The sequence below is a fragment of the Tenebrio molitor genome, chromosome 1, assembly GCF_963966145.1.
Source record: "Tenebrio molitor chromosome 1, icTenMoli1.1, whole genome shotgun sequence".
In the NCBI taxonomy this organism is placed as follows: Eukaryota; Metazoa; Arthropoda; class Insecta; order Coleoptera; family Tenebrionidae; genus Tenebrio; species Tenebrio molitor.
Genome location: NC_091046.1, coordinates 803,034 through 815,714, shown reverse-complemented (window position 1 = coordinate 815,714; position 12,681 = coordinate 803,034). Strand labels below are relative to the sequence as shown.

The following is a 12,681-nucleotide window of genomic DNA, read 5'->3' as shown; positions in this document are numbered from 1 at the left end:
AGCGAATTCCGTCGTGAACGGCGGCCACGTGTTTCTCGATCGTCGATTTGTAAGGGGAAGTCATCGAGCACATTGAACACTTGAATCTGCGCTCTTTGTGCATCGAGCCGTGTTTCTCCAAGTTCGATTTCAACTTGAAGCCCTTCTTGCAAATCTTACAAGAGTAAGGTTTCGGTGATTCACCAGCGGCTGCGGCTACTTTCGTGGGCAAGTTCGTCTTAAGTTTTTCATCAGGCTTATCAGACACCGACGGTTTTTCCTTGGGGACTTGTTGGTTCTCCCCGAGACGCAATTTGATCGGTATTCCCCATCCACGAAGATCACAAATCCACAATTGAACATTCCTACAAAAGAAAATCATGTAAGAGATTAAACTGTCGAACAAAAAAAATACAGAAAGAAATGCGCATATTCGAAACATGATTTTATTTGTGGTATTTCCGCTAACTACTCGCTACAAAACCCATAGAACAATATCGCATTTATGGGGCCGCTTGTCCTCGCAAGTTTCATTCTTTCAGACAAAACTACTTTGACGATTTGTCGACAAAACCTAGATAGACGATTGAATCCAAACACTTCGTTGGTGTTCGACTGAACACAAAAAGACGTTACGACTACAAGAAAATCAAACGAGTGCAGTTGTAAAAAAAATTTATTGCTTTCTTTGATCTCGTTCAGATGTTCATCAGAGCTGTCCCATGAGTTTTCGCGTGCGCTTTTAGCAAAGTCTTGGTGACAAAATCCTTCTGACAGATCCAGCACGCGTACGGTCTCTCTCCTGTGTGGGAGCGGATGTGAACGGTCAAAGTACTCCTCTGTGAAAACTTCTTGTCGCAGTGTACACAACTGTACGGTTTCACCTTCGTGTGTATCCTCTCGTGTATCCGTAGCAACATCTTCTTGTTGAAGCACTTGCCGCAGGTCTCGCACACGAACGGTTTCTCACCGCTGTGAAGCATCATGTGATGATTCAGACTCGTCTTCGACGTCACTGACTTGCCGCAGATGTCGCACATGTACGTTATATTCTGGTGCATCTTCTTGTGCACGTTCAACCCCCCTTTCGTCATGTACACCCTGTCGCACTCCGCACACTTGTACTCCTGCTTCACGTAACCGCTCTCGTGCGTGAGAAGGTGGCGTCTGAAGCAATGCTTGTCCAAAAACGACTTGTCGCAGTGATTGCAAACGTATCTGACTCCCTTGTGGCGCGCCGCGTAATGATTCTTGAACTCGACCATCGTGTAGAAACCCTTGTCGCACTGATCGCACTTCACTTTGAAGTTCTTTATGTGGCGGGCTTCGTGGTACCCCAGTAACTGCTTCTTGCGAAACTGCTTGCCGCAAGTCTCGCACGAAAAAATCCGGGGGTTGATGGAATGCGAGGTTTGGAGGTGGCGTTTCAAAGCGTCACTGTTTTTAAACGGTTTGTCGCAAATGTTGCAAGTTTCAGGCGGAGCGCGCTGCTTCTTCAAACGGACCCCTTTCAGAGTGTTTCTGCACCTGAAAAGAAAATACTTAGTACGGGTGAAAAGGGCGTCGCAGGAGAGTGACAATATTACTTGAACTCACCTGGATCGGTTTACCAAACTGCGACAGACCAAGCAAATGTTGGTCGGCACCGTTGGTAAACCAGATTTGGATCACTCCAAGAAATAAAACAAAACAAAGTTGGGACAAGTGTTTATTGCCAAAACGAGTACATAAAGAACGAAACTAGACAGCCTTTCTGGCGTGAACCTTGAGATGGTCTTTCAACCGCCCCTTCGATATGAACCGCCACGGACAGATGTTGCAAGCGAAAGGTCGCTCTTCGCTGTGCACCGCCAGTACGTGCATCATCAAGCCCATCCTCTGCGCGTAATTCTTGTCGCAAAGCTCGCACACGAACCGTCTTTGCTTCGTGTGTACCGTCATGTGCGACGTCACGGCTGTTCGAAACCTGAACTTCTTGCCGCACTCCTCGCAAGAGTACGGTTTCTCTCCGGTGTGAATCCTCATGTGATGACGCATTCGTCTCAGTTCCGGAAATAGTTTACCGCACGTTTCGCACAAAAACCGCCGAGCTTGGTGCTGGGTCCTCATGTGTACTCTCAAAGAAGTCGGATTGGCCATGAGTTTGTTGCAAATCTTGCACCGCGAATTGTCCGAGTATTTACAACTTTTGTGCGTCGACTCTTCGCTAAACCGCTTACCGCACGCTTCGCACAAGTAATATCTTTCTTCGTGAATGGTTTGGATGTGTCTCCGCAAAGCTCGCTTGCTTTGGTAGCTCTTATTGCAAAACGCGCAGTGTAAGATCTTCTGTTCGACAGTTTTTTCTTCGCGTGGTCTCAACAGAAGAGCTTCGAGTAAAGTCTTGGTGCAACTCGAAGTGTCTTCACTTGATCTGACCACACATTCAGATGTTTCTTCTACCGGTGGGACCGACCTGCAAACAACACTGTTACTACTGTCAACCAAACCTTCCCACACCGAACACCAATAAAACACGACACTCGGAATCATTCATTTATTAAAACACAATCATACAGTTTTCTCGTGAGTTTTCATGTGGGTGTTGAGCAGAGACTTGCTGACGAAGCGCTTGGAACAAACGGAACAACCGAAGGGCCTCTCTCCTCCACTGTGCACCGCCACCAGGTGCATCTTCAAGGGACTTCTTTGCGAATATCTGTTGCCGCAGAACTCGCAAACGTGCGGTTTCTCCTTGGTGTGGACCCTCTCGTGCATCCTCAACGCCATCTTGCTGATGCACCTCTTCTTGCAGTATTTACAAACGAAGGGTCTTTCTCCGGTGTGCGTCCTCAAGTGGACCCGCAGACTCGACGACGATGCGAGATCTTTGCCGCAAGTGTCGCACAAGTGACGCTTTCCTTCGTGGAACACCCTCACGTGCGTCCTCAGACCGCCCTTCGACGAGAAAACCTTCTCGCACAGCTCGCAGGACAGATTTATGGATTTGTCGAGGTGTTGCGTCCTGATGTGCCCCAACAAGTTCGACGGGCAGGCGAAGCTCTTGCCGCAAAATTCGCACAAGGAGAGGGTGCCCTTGTGGACGTTTTCGTTGTGGCCGTAGAGGCCGCTCTTCGAAGCGAACTTCTTGTCGCACAGTTGGCACGGAAACATGGGGGCGTGGGCGTTGTCGTCGTGGTGTTTCTGGATGTGCTCTTTCAAGTTTTTCGCTTGTCGGAAGGTTTTTTGGCAGTGGGTGCAGATGAACAACTGGTGTCTTTTTTCGTGCTTGCGTACGTGGCTGAGGTAGGCTTTTTCCGAAGTGATATCGAACAGTTCCTCACAATAACGACAAACGAGGCTTTCCTCGATGTAGCCGTTTTTATAGTTGACTAAAACTTTGCATCTTCGACGCTCTATTACGCAGGTCCGAAAAGTGGAAATGTCGTCGTCTGAGAGGGAATTTTTGTCGTCTAGTGTCATTATTAACGACAAATTTAGAGTGTCTGTATTTTTTTCTGAAGTTCCTCCATCGACCGCTTGTTGAATCCACCTGAAACTATACCGACAATGTCAATTAAATGTATTAAAAAATTGCCAAATTCGTTTGAAAGGCGATAAAATAAGGGAGTTGACAAGAACATATTTTTATTACATAAAGAGTACAAAAATAACAACGCAATTTTATCAGGGCGGTCTTCAAAAGAGAAAATTTGAAAAGTCTTGAAGAGTCGAGTCTGTTATCGTCTCATTTAATTTCTATAAAAAACAAACTTTCCTCCTAGCACGCAACGATAAAAGAAAAACACTTTTCGATAAAAACATTTATTCAAGCTGCCTTGATGTGAGATTTTAGATGCGAATTGAGCAACGAATTCGCCACAAAACGCTTCGGACACACCGGACAAGCGTACGACCTCTCGGTGCCGTGAGCACTTTTCACGTGCACCACCAGCGCGCTCCTCTGCGAGTACTTCTTGCCGCAAACCTGGCACGCGTGCGGCTTCTCCTTGGTGTGCACCCTCAAATGCACATCCAAGATCTGTTTCTTGATGAATCTCCTTCCGCAGTGACTACACCCGAACGGCTTCTCCCCGGTGTGAGTCTTCATGTGATTCCTCAAACTCTCCAAGGTGGTGACAGCTTTTCCGCATATCTCGCACAGATGTCTCTTCCCCTGGTGCACCTTCTCCACGTGACCTCTCAAAGTCTTGTGCGAGCTCAACACGCTGTCGCACATCTCGCAAGCGAACTGTTGCGGTTTGTAAGTACTGTCGTGTTGCGTTATCTTGTGAGTTTCGAGGCTCTTCGCGTTCGACAACAGTTTATTGCACACTTCGCAAGCAAACTTCTTACCGAAGTGTTGCTGACAGTGGTGGAGGTACGCCTGTAAGGCTTTGTAACTGTAGGTCTTGCCGCACGTCGGGCAGATGCGTTTTTTGGCGACGTGGCTCCTCTTGTGGGCGCTGAGGAGGCTGGAAGTCTTAAACCTTTCGTTGCACACTACACACGCGAACTTCTTTACTTCGGAGTGGATGTCCGCGTGGTTTTTCAGCTCGTATCGGTATCTGTAAACTTTGCCACAAACGTCGCAAGCGAAGCGTTTCTGGAGGTGGAGTCGGCGGTGCATTCGAAGGAGAGTCATTGTGGGGAATTCTTCGGAGCACTTTCTGCATTGGTGCACATTCGGCTCGCTACCTTGAAATTTAACGTCGCCTTCTTCTATTTTGAAAGCAATCCTGCAAATACGTTCACGATTAAAAACAGGTGAAGCAGTTGTACATTTCTCGAATTTGCAAGGGAGAAAGGGCGGGTAGCGAGCGGAAGCAATACATTACTTCTTAAAAAATTTATTCAAGTTATCTGGCATGCGATTTGTTAACAAAACCTTTCACACAAATCTGGTTACTAAAATACTACGAGAAGCTTCTTACTTAACGCGTCAATTATCTTAATTATCTTAAAAGCATTTTATCAACTGCAGACGAGTCGTTGTGACATTTCAAACGAGCATTAAGCAGTGCAGACCGCACAAAATTAAGGCTTGTCCCCGCCGTGTGCCGTCCTCATGTGATGCACCAGCGGCGTCCTTTGCGAATACTTCTTGTCGCAAAGTTTACACGCGTGCGGTTGCTCCTTCGTGTGCACCTTCAAGTGCTCCTTCCGCACTTGACTGTTCGCGAATTTCTTGTCGCAATAATCACAAGCAAACGGTTTCTCTCCAGTGTGAACCTTTATGTGATTCTTCAGACCACACGCAGACGTGAAGACCTTCCCGCACGTCTCACACACGAAGCGCTTACCGTTGTGCACGTTCTCCACGTGATACTTACGACCAGACCATGAGGAAAACACTTTGTCACACAATTCGCACGAGACCTTCGGTTTTTCATAATCGGCGTCATGTTTGGTCTTTTTGTGGACCCTCAAGTTTGCCATAGAGTTGAAAGAGTAGCCACAGACGTCGCACACATGGTGCTGGCCTTGATGCACCGACTCGACGTGCGTCGCCAAGCTTTTCCGTATTATAAAAACTTTGTCGCAAGAATCGCAAGGGTATGTAGGTCTGCGGTTGCCGTGTTGCGTTCTCTTGTGTGCGTCTAGAAACGAGTGAGCGACAGCTTTGTGGCAGACGTCGCAAGTCGCCTTTGCCGATGTGTGTTGCTTGCGGTGGGCATAGTAGGCTGTTCTCGAGATCTCTTTGTACGACTTGCCGCAATCGGGACAGATCAACAAGCTGGGAATTATGTACGGAGAGTGAGTTTTCTTGTGACGCAAGAAACTCCGGTAGGACTTGAAACTATTGTCGCAAGATTGACACTTGTACGACTTCTCTTCGGAGTGAACCGTGACGTGGACTTTCAGGCTGAAGTTATCGGCGTAAGTCTTCGGACAAAACTGACAAGGGAAACGATCTTTCTGCCTGTGAGTTGTGTGACGGTGGCGATTTAACAGTTCTTTCGAAACAAAAGCTTGTTTGCATTTTCTGCACTGATGAAGACGTTGAGTCTCGACCGCGAATCTGGAAAAATGCACATTGTTAGGTGAAAATTGATTTGGACGTAAGTGCATACATCTCAAAACAAAAATACATTTAAATAAAAGACAAGAAACAACTGGAAATCGTTTATTACTTTTGTCGACAACCACTACAGACTTGTTTACACCGACTTGTGGGAATGCGCTTTGAAGTGCACATTCAGTAGACTCCTGGTGAAGAAACTCTTCGCGCAGATGCTGCAAGAGTGAGATTTTTCTCCACCGTGTGCGGTTTTCATGTGGAGCATCAGAGGACTCCTCTGCGTGTACTTCTTGCCGCAAATCTCGCATGTGTGCGGTTTTTCTTTGGTGTGAACTCGAAAGTGTATTTTCAAACCCTCCCTTTTGGAGAACCTCTTCTTGCAGTAACTGCAAGAGAACGGTTTTTCTCCGGTGTGAGTCTTGATGTGGTCTCTCAGACTCGTAATCGAGCTCAATTCTTTACCGCAAGTCTCGCACAAATATCGAGATTTGCATTGTTCTTCGGTCACTTGCAAACTCTCCCGATGTTTGATTTTCTTGTGGTACCTCATGCCCACCACCGAGTTAAACTCGCGCTTGCAGACGTCGCACAAGTAGCGCTTCCCTTCGTGAATGGTTATTCTGTGTTGTTTCAATCCTCCAGATGTTACAAACTTCTTGTCGCACGACGCGCACGAGTAGGGTTCTCTGACCTCGATGTGTACTTTCTTGTGGTCGTTCAACAATCTCTCCTCTATGAAACTCTTGTTGCAAACTTCACAAATAAACCCCGCGTAGGAATGTTGCTTCAGGTGAGCCTTGTACCTCGTCCTGGACGAAGATTTGTAAACTTTGCCGCAATCGGGGCACACCAGATCATTGCCGGGCCCGACTTTGTGAATCCTCCACTTGTGGTGGGAAAGACTCGCGTGCGAATTGTAGCTCCTTTCGCAAAGGTCGCACTTGTACAGGTTTTCTTTGCCGTGGATCTCTCTGTGGTACGACAGTTGGTATCTCTCGGCGAAGAGTTTGCCGCACAGATCGCACCGAAAGCGATTTGCTCGATGCACTTTTCGTCTGTGTTGACGCAACATGCTTTCAGTCGTAAAAGTCATCTGACACTTGCTGCACTTGTGCTTGTATTTCTGCATCGCAGCAAAGTCGCTCAGTTTCTTCGTCGTTTCTTCTATTTTAACAAGGTCCAGATCGCACCTGGAACACACCATCATGTTAAACACAGCGAAGTGGAAGGCTAAAAACTAAACTACTGTCCATCAAGTGTCGATCTGAAATAAACAACTAAAAGACGCCATCTTTTGAAAAATATTTTATTGCTCGGTTTCATCGTATACAAAGTTGCTTTAGTGAGTCTTGAGGTGTTCGTGGAGGTGCGAATTTCGGAAAAACCGCTTCGAGCAAACACTGCAAGCGTACGGTCTCTCCCCTTTGTGCACCGCTCTTCTGTGCCCACAGAGGGCGCTATTCGTCCTGTATTCTTTTTTGCAGATGGCACAACTGTACGGCTTCTCCTTCGTGTGGACTCGCAGATGGACTTTCAAGCTCTGCTTCATGACGAATTTCTTCTCGCAGAAGCTGCAAGCGAAGGGCCTCTCGCCCGTGTGTATTCTCATGTGACTGGCCAGGGTGAAAGCGGACGTCAACGAGGTACCGCAGATGTCGCACAGGTGGCGTTTACCTTCGTGAACCACCGTCACGTGAGTCTTCAAACCGACCCTCGACGTGAAGACGCTCTGACACATCTTGCACGGTAGGATCGACGCGGTTTCGTCTTTCGCCTTTTTGGGCCTTTTGAATCCTTCGTGAATGCGCTTATGGCTTCTGACGCAGTCCGCTGTTTTGAAAAATTTGCCGCAGATGTCGCACGGATAAGTCCGACCCACAGTGTGCGACTGTACGTGATTCTTCAGTTCGTATTTCTCTCTGAAACGTTTGCCGCAAGTGTCACAAGTGAAATCTCTCGATCTGTGCGCTCGACGACGATGCTGCCGTAACAAGTTGTAAGTTGGGAAGACCAGAAAGCACTTCTTGCACATGTTCATGCCCGATCTGTACACCTTGGCAACACTTTCAGACGACGAGAATAATTCGGTTTCTTCAATTTTAACACAGTCTTCAAAAGACCTGCAAAAGTTCAAAGTCAGGGAGGGTTTGACAAGGCTGATAAAAATAGAAGGTCTAATACAAACAGTTGCTAGTATACTAGTTGGGTGGGGTTACCTGAGACCACAGCAAAATCTTTAAATTTTTCAAAATAAAATTTTCGTCATCCACAATCATGTTCTTCATATCCAATACACAAAATTAAATAAAGTGATTCGTGAGATACAACACACAAAAATTGTGGTTGAAAAACTCGAGGCAAACACAAGACAAACATCACATCCAAGAGCTTAACTTGTCTTGTATTTCCAAATTATGGTGGTGTGGAAAAAAAAAGGCCCAAGATGAAAAAATCAATATATTAAAACCGACAGGATTGCAACGTCACAATCTTAGTTTTTGTCACAATGTACTTTTAAATGTGTTTTTAGAAGTGTTTTGGTGACAAATCTTTTGGAACAAATCTCGCAACCGTACCGCTTGTCTCCTGTGTGCACAGCTCTAATGTGTATTGTCAAAGACCCATACTGGGTAAACCCTTTGTCACAAAACTTGCACAAAATAGGTTTTTCCTTGGTGTGGACCCTCAAGTGCACCGTCAGAGAATTTCTGGACGAAAACTTCTTCTCGCAGTGAGTACACTCGAACGGCTTCTCACCAGTATGAATCCTCAAATGATTTCTCAAACTACTTGCAGAAGTTAAAGACTTGCCGCAAAAGTTGCACAAGTGCGTTTTCCCATTGTGCCTGTCAATATGACGGTTGTACTCTCTCTTGTTGTTGTAGACTTTGTCACACATGTAACACTGGAACTCCGGCGGCTGATAATTCTCTTCGTGTTGCAGTTTATGTCTGTTGAAAGTCGACTGTCCCACTACCACCTTACCGCAAACGTCACACGTGATTCTAGGGTCGTTGTGCTTGCGCACGTGCATCGCAAACGCTTGTTTCCCAAGATGGTTATAAGTTTTTCCGCAAATGTGACAACTGTACGTGATTTCGGTGTTCTCGTGAATTTTCCGGTGCGTGTTGAGACTGTACTGATTTTTGAAACGCGAGTCGCACAGATCGCACTCGAAAGGTCGCCCTTCCGTGTGCGAAATGCTGTGCAGTCTCAACTTCCAGTTTTCTTTGAAGCGCTTGCCGCACACGATGCAAGGGTAATCTTCGCTCTGGTGCACGTCAAGGCGATGCTTCCGTAAAAGTTTCGAAGTTTCGAATTTCACGTTGCAGATGCGGCAAGAAATTCGATCGCTGGAGTTTTTCGTTTGCGCAATTTGGTCTTCTGGATTCTCGCCGAATCTGGAAAGTGAAGCGTAGTTTAAAAACAGGGCAAAGGTAAAGATCGAAACAAAAACTACCAGTTTAAATTTAGAAACGGCAAATTCCAGCTTCAGGACTCCTAACACGACTAGAACACACCGCGGCGAGGCTACCATCGAAGTTGTTCAAACGTGAAATGATTTTACGAAGCTGAAACAGGCTTAGGTAAAAGGTAAAATGTTTCGATGTTTACGAAAGAAAACAACGATACACAATATTCGATTTTATTGCAACAATTTGTCAAAAAAAAAATCAAACTCTACTACAATGCGATTCAAGTAAGAGTTACTGTGAACTTCCACTTCTCAAGTGTTCTTGAAGCACTTCCCTGAAACGATGCAACACGTTACAAATCCTAAAAATATTTCGATTGTTGTTTCTTTGGGGAATAATTTTCCGAACCTTAATAAATCTGCAAATTAAAAATATTTTAACACAGACCTCAATATGGTGGTTGGAATAAACAGCATGCACTGATTTGCGTTTGGTAGGGAAAATAATTAGATCGATTTTTTTTAACATACCTAAAGAAAAAGAAAAAAAAGTGGTTACATTATCACATACGGCTCGCTCTGAATGAATTTTCTTGGGCAAAACCTGAAAGTGAAACGTTAATGGTGACCAAATACATAAAAACAACTACAAAAAACATTTTATTAAAAACATCTGAGACACAAAAAATACACCTTTATTTTAACTCCTAGTGTGGGATTTTAAATGTGTCTTTAGGAGAGTTTTAGTAATGTATCTCTTGGGGCAAATTTCACACCCGTAGGGCTTATCTTTGGTGTGAACCGACCTGACATGTATCGTCAACGATCCATGTCGACTAAAGCTCTTGTTACAAAATTTACACTCGATGGGTTTCTCTTTCGTGTGAACCCTCAAATGCACCGTCAAATACTTTCTGGCCGAAAACTTCTTATCACAGTGAGTACATTCGAACGGTTTCTCTCCGGTGTGAATCCTCAAATGGTCCGTCAAACTCGTGGCCGACGTCAAAGTTTTTCCACAAAAATTGCACAAGTGAGTTTCCGGAGTTTCACCGTTGTGCAAGTCCACGTGACGCTTGTAATCCTTCTTCGTCTTGTACACCTTATCGCACATGTAACACGGAAACTCCGCCGGTTGGTCGTGTTGCAACTTGTGCCTGTTGAAGGCCGCCCGCCCCACTGAGACTTTTCCGCACACGTCACAACTAATCCTAGGTTCGTTGTGTTTGCGCACGTGACTGAGAAACGCGTGCTTCCCCAGATGGTTGTAAACTTTACCGCAATACTGACAAGTGTACTTGACTTCTGTGTTTTGGTGAAACTTCATGTGAGTTTTGAAGTTGTTCTCGTTTTTGAAACGCGAACCGCAGTGACTACACTCGAACGGTCGCTCTTCGCTGTGGCAAATACTGTGAAGTCTCAACTTCCAATTTTCTCTGAAGCGCTTGCCGCACACGATACAAGCGTAATCTTCGCTCTGATGCACGTCCAGGCGGTGCTTCCGTAAGAGATTCATTGTTTCGAATTTCAGGTTGCAGCTGCGGCAACTGATTCGATCGCTAGGTTTTTTCGTTTGTGTCTGCTGATCTTCTGCATTCTCGCTAAATCTGGAAATTGAAGCAGATTTTAAAAACAAAATAGAGGGGAAGATTCAAACATAAACTACCAGTTTAAAGTTAGAAAGAGCGAAACCTCCAGCTTCAGATCTCTTAACACAACTAAAACTACCTAAAACTTGTAAAAAAATATTAAAACTTTCGTTCACTGTAAAAGTACACCAAGAATCAGTGTTTTGACTGAATGCTGGGTTAACTTCAAAAGAGCTGAAAAATATAAGAAACTGAAACACTTTCAGGTATAAAGTCATCCTTGATCTGTTTTCTTATAAATTTTAAAGAACAAGGCGACAGGAAAATCCAGTTTTATTGCAAAACTTTGACACAACCAAAAAATTAGTATGGAACAATCTAATTACAATAACTTCGAATGTACTTTCATGTGAATCTTCAACAGAGTCTTGGTAACAAATTTTTTATGACAAATATTACACTCGTAGGGTTTATCTCCGGTGTGGATGAACCTCATGTGCACCGTTAACGAGCCAGATTGGCTAAAACTCTTGTTACAAATTTTGCACTGGAAAGGTTTTTCCTTCGTATGCACCCTCAAATGCAAAGTCAAGTTCCTCTTAGTCGAAAATTTCTTATCACAATGTGTACACTCGAAAGGCTTCTCTCCACTGTGTATCCTCATATGCTCCTCGTAACTACGAAGCGAACACAAACTTTTTCCGCAAACATTACACAAATAAACCCCTGACCTTTCGCCGTTATGTGCATCAATGTGCCGGTTAAAACTTAATTGTCCCACTAAGATTTTTCCACACACGTTGCACGTAATTCTAGGTTGGTTATGTCGGCGAATGTGCTTGGCATACGCGGACTTTCCCAAATTGTCGTAAACTTTTCCACAGATCTGGCAGGTGTACGTGACATCCTTGTCTTTGTGAAGCTTCAAGTGCGCTTTGAAAACGGCTTTGTGTTTGAAGCGTGAACCGCACTGGTGGCATTCGAAAGGTCGTTCGTCGGTATGAGAAATGCTGTGCCGTTCCAACTGCGCCTTCTCCTTGAAGCATTTTCCGCAGATAATGCAAGAATAGTCTTTAGTGGTGTGAAGATCCCTGCGATGTTTCTTGAGGAGATAGAGGCTCTCGAATTTCACGCCACAAATCGCGCACTTTCTTTGGCTGGTAAGTTGCCATTCTTCTGCGCACTCTCTAAATCTGAAAATTGAAGCATATTTTAAAATCGGGATCCGACGTGAAGATCAAAACAAAAACTACCAATGTAAGTGAAGAAAACAGTACTTCCATCTCCAACAAAACAAGATCTTTAAAACCTGAAAAAAACTTCAGTAGAACGTATCTATGAATTGAAAAAAAACATCCAAAAGAAATCCAGCTTTATTGCAAAACATTAATAGGAAACGTTCTAACTACATTTTATCAGAATGTGATTTCATGTGAGTTTTCAACAGAGTCTTGGTAACAAATCTTTTCTGACAAATACTACACTCGTATGGTTTTTCTCCGGTGTGGACGGACTTCATGTGTATCGTTAACGAGCCATATTGGGTAAAACTCTTGTTACAAAATTTGCACTCGAAAGGTTTCTCCTTCGTATGCACCCTCAAATGCATCGTCAAGTACTTCTTGGCCGAAAATTTCTTATCACAATGTGTACACTCGAAAGGCTTCTCTCCACTGTGCATCCTCATGTGATCAGAG

The 12,681-nt window shown here is 44.8% G+C and overlaps 1 protein-coding gene across 1 annotated transcript; it reads right to left on the bottom strand.

Moving 5' to 3' along the window:
* Window positions 1–9,241: 9,241 nt before the first annotated feature.
* Window positions 9,242–11,352, bottom strand: LOC138131701 (zinc finger protein OZF-like). The gene is made up of 3 exons (XM_069048880.1): window positions 11,062–11,352; window positions 9,441–11,002; window positions 9,242–9,381 (listed from the first exon to the last, which is right to left on the bottom strand). Exon 2 carries the CDS (start codon window positions 10,909–10,911, stop codon window positions 10,096–10,098), a length of 816 nt encoding a protein of 271 aa, XP_068904981.1. The 5' UTR covers window positions 10,912–11,002; window positions 11,062–11,352; the 3' UTR covers window positions 9,242–9,381; window positions 9,441–10,095.
* Window positions 11,353–12,681: the final 1,329 nt, after the last annotated feature.

Bases quoted from the DNA above. Each gene is read 5' to 3' on its own strand.
- LOC138131701 (XM_069048880.1), bottom strand. From the start codon at position 10,911: ATGAATCTCTTACGGAAGCACCGCCTGGACGTGCATCAGAGCGAAGAT.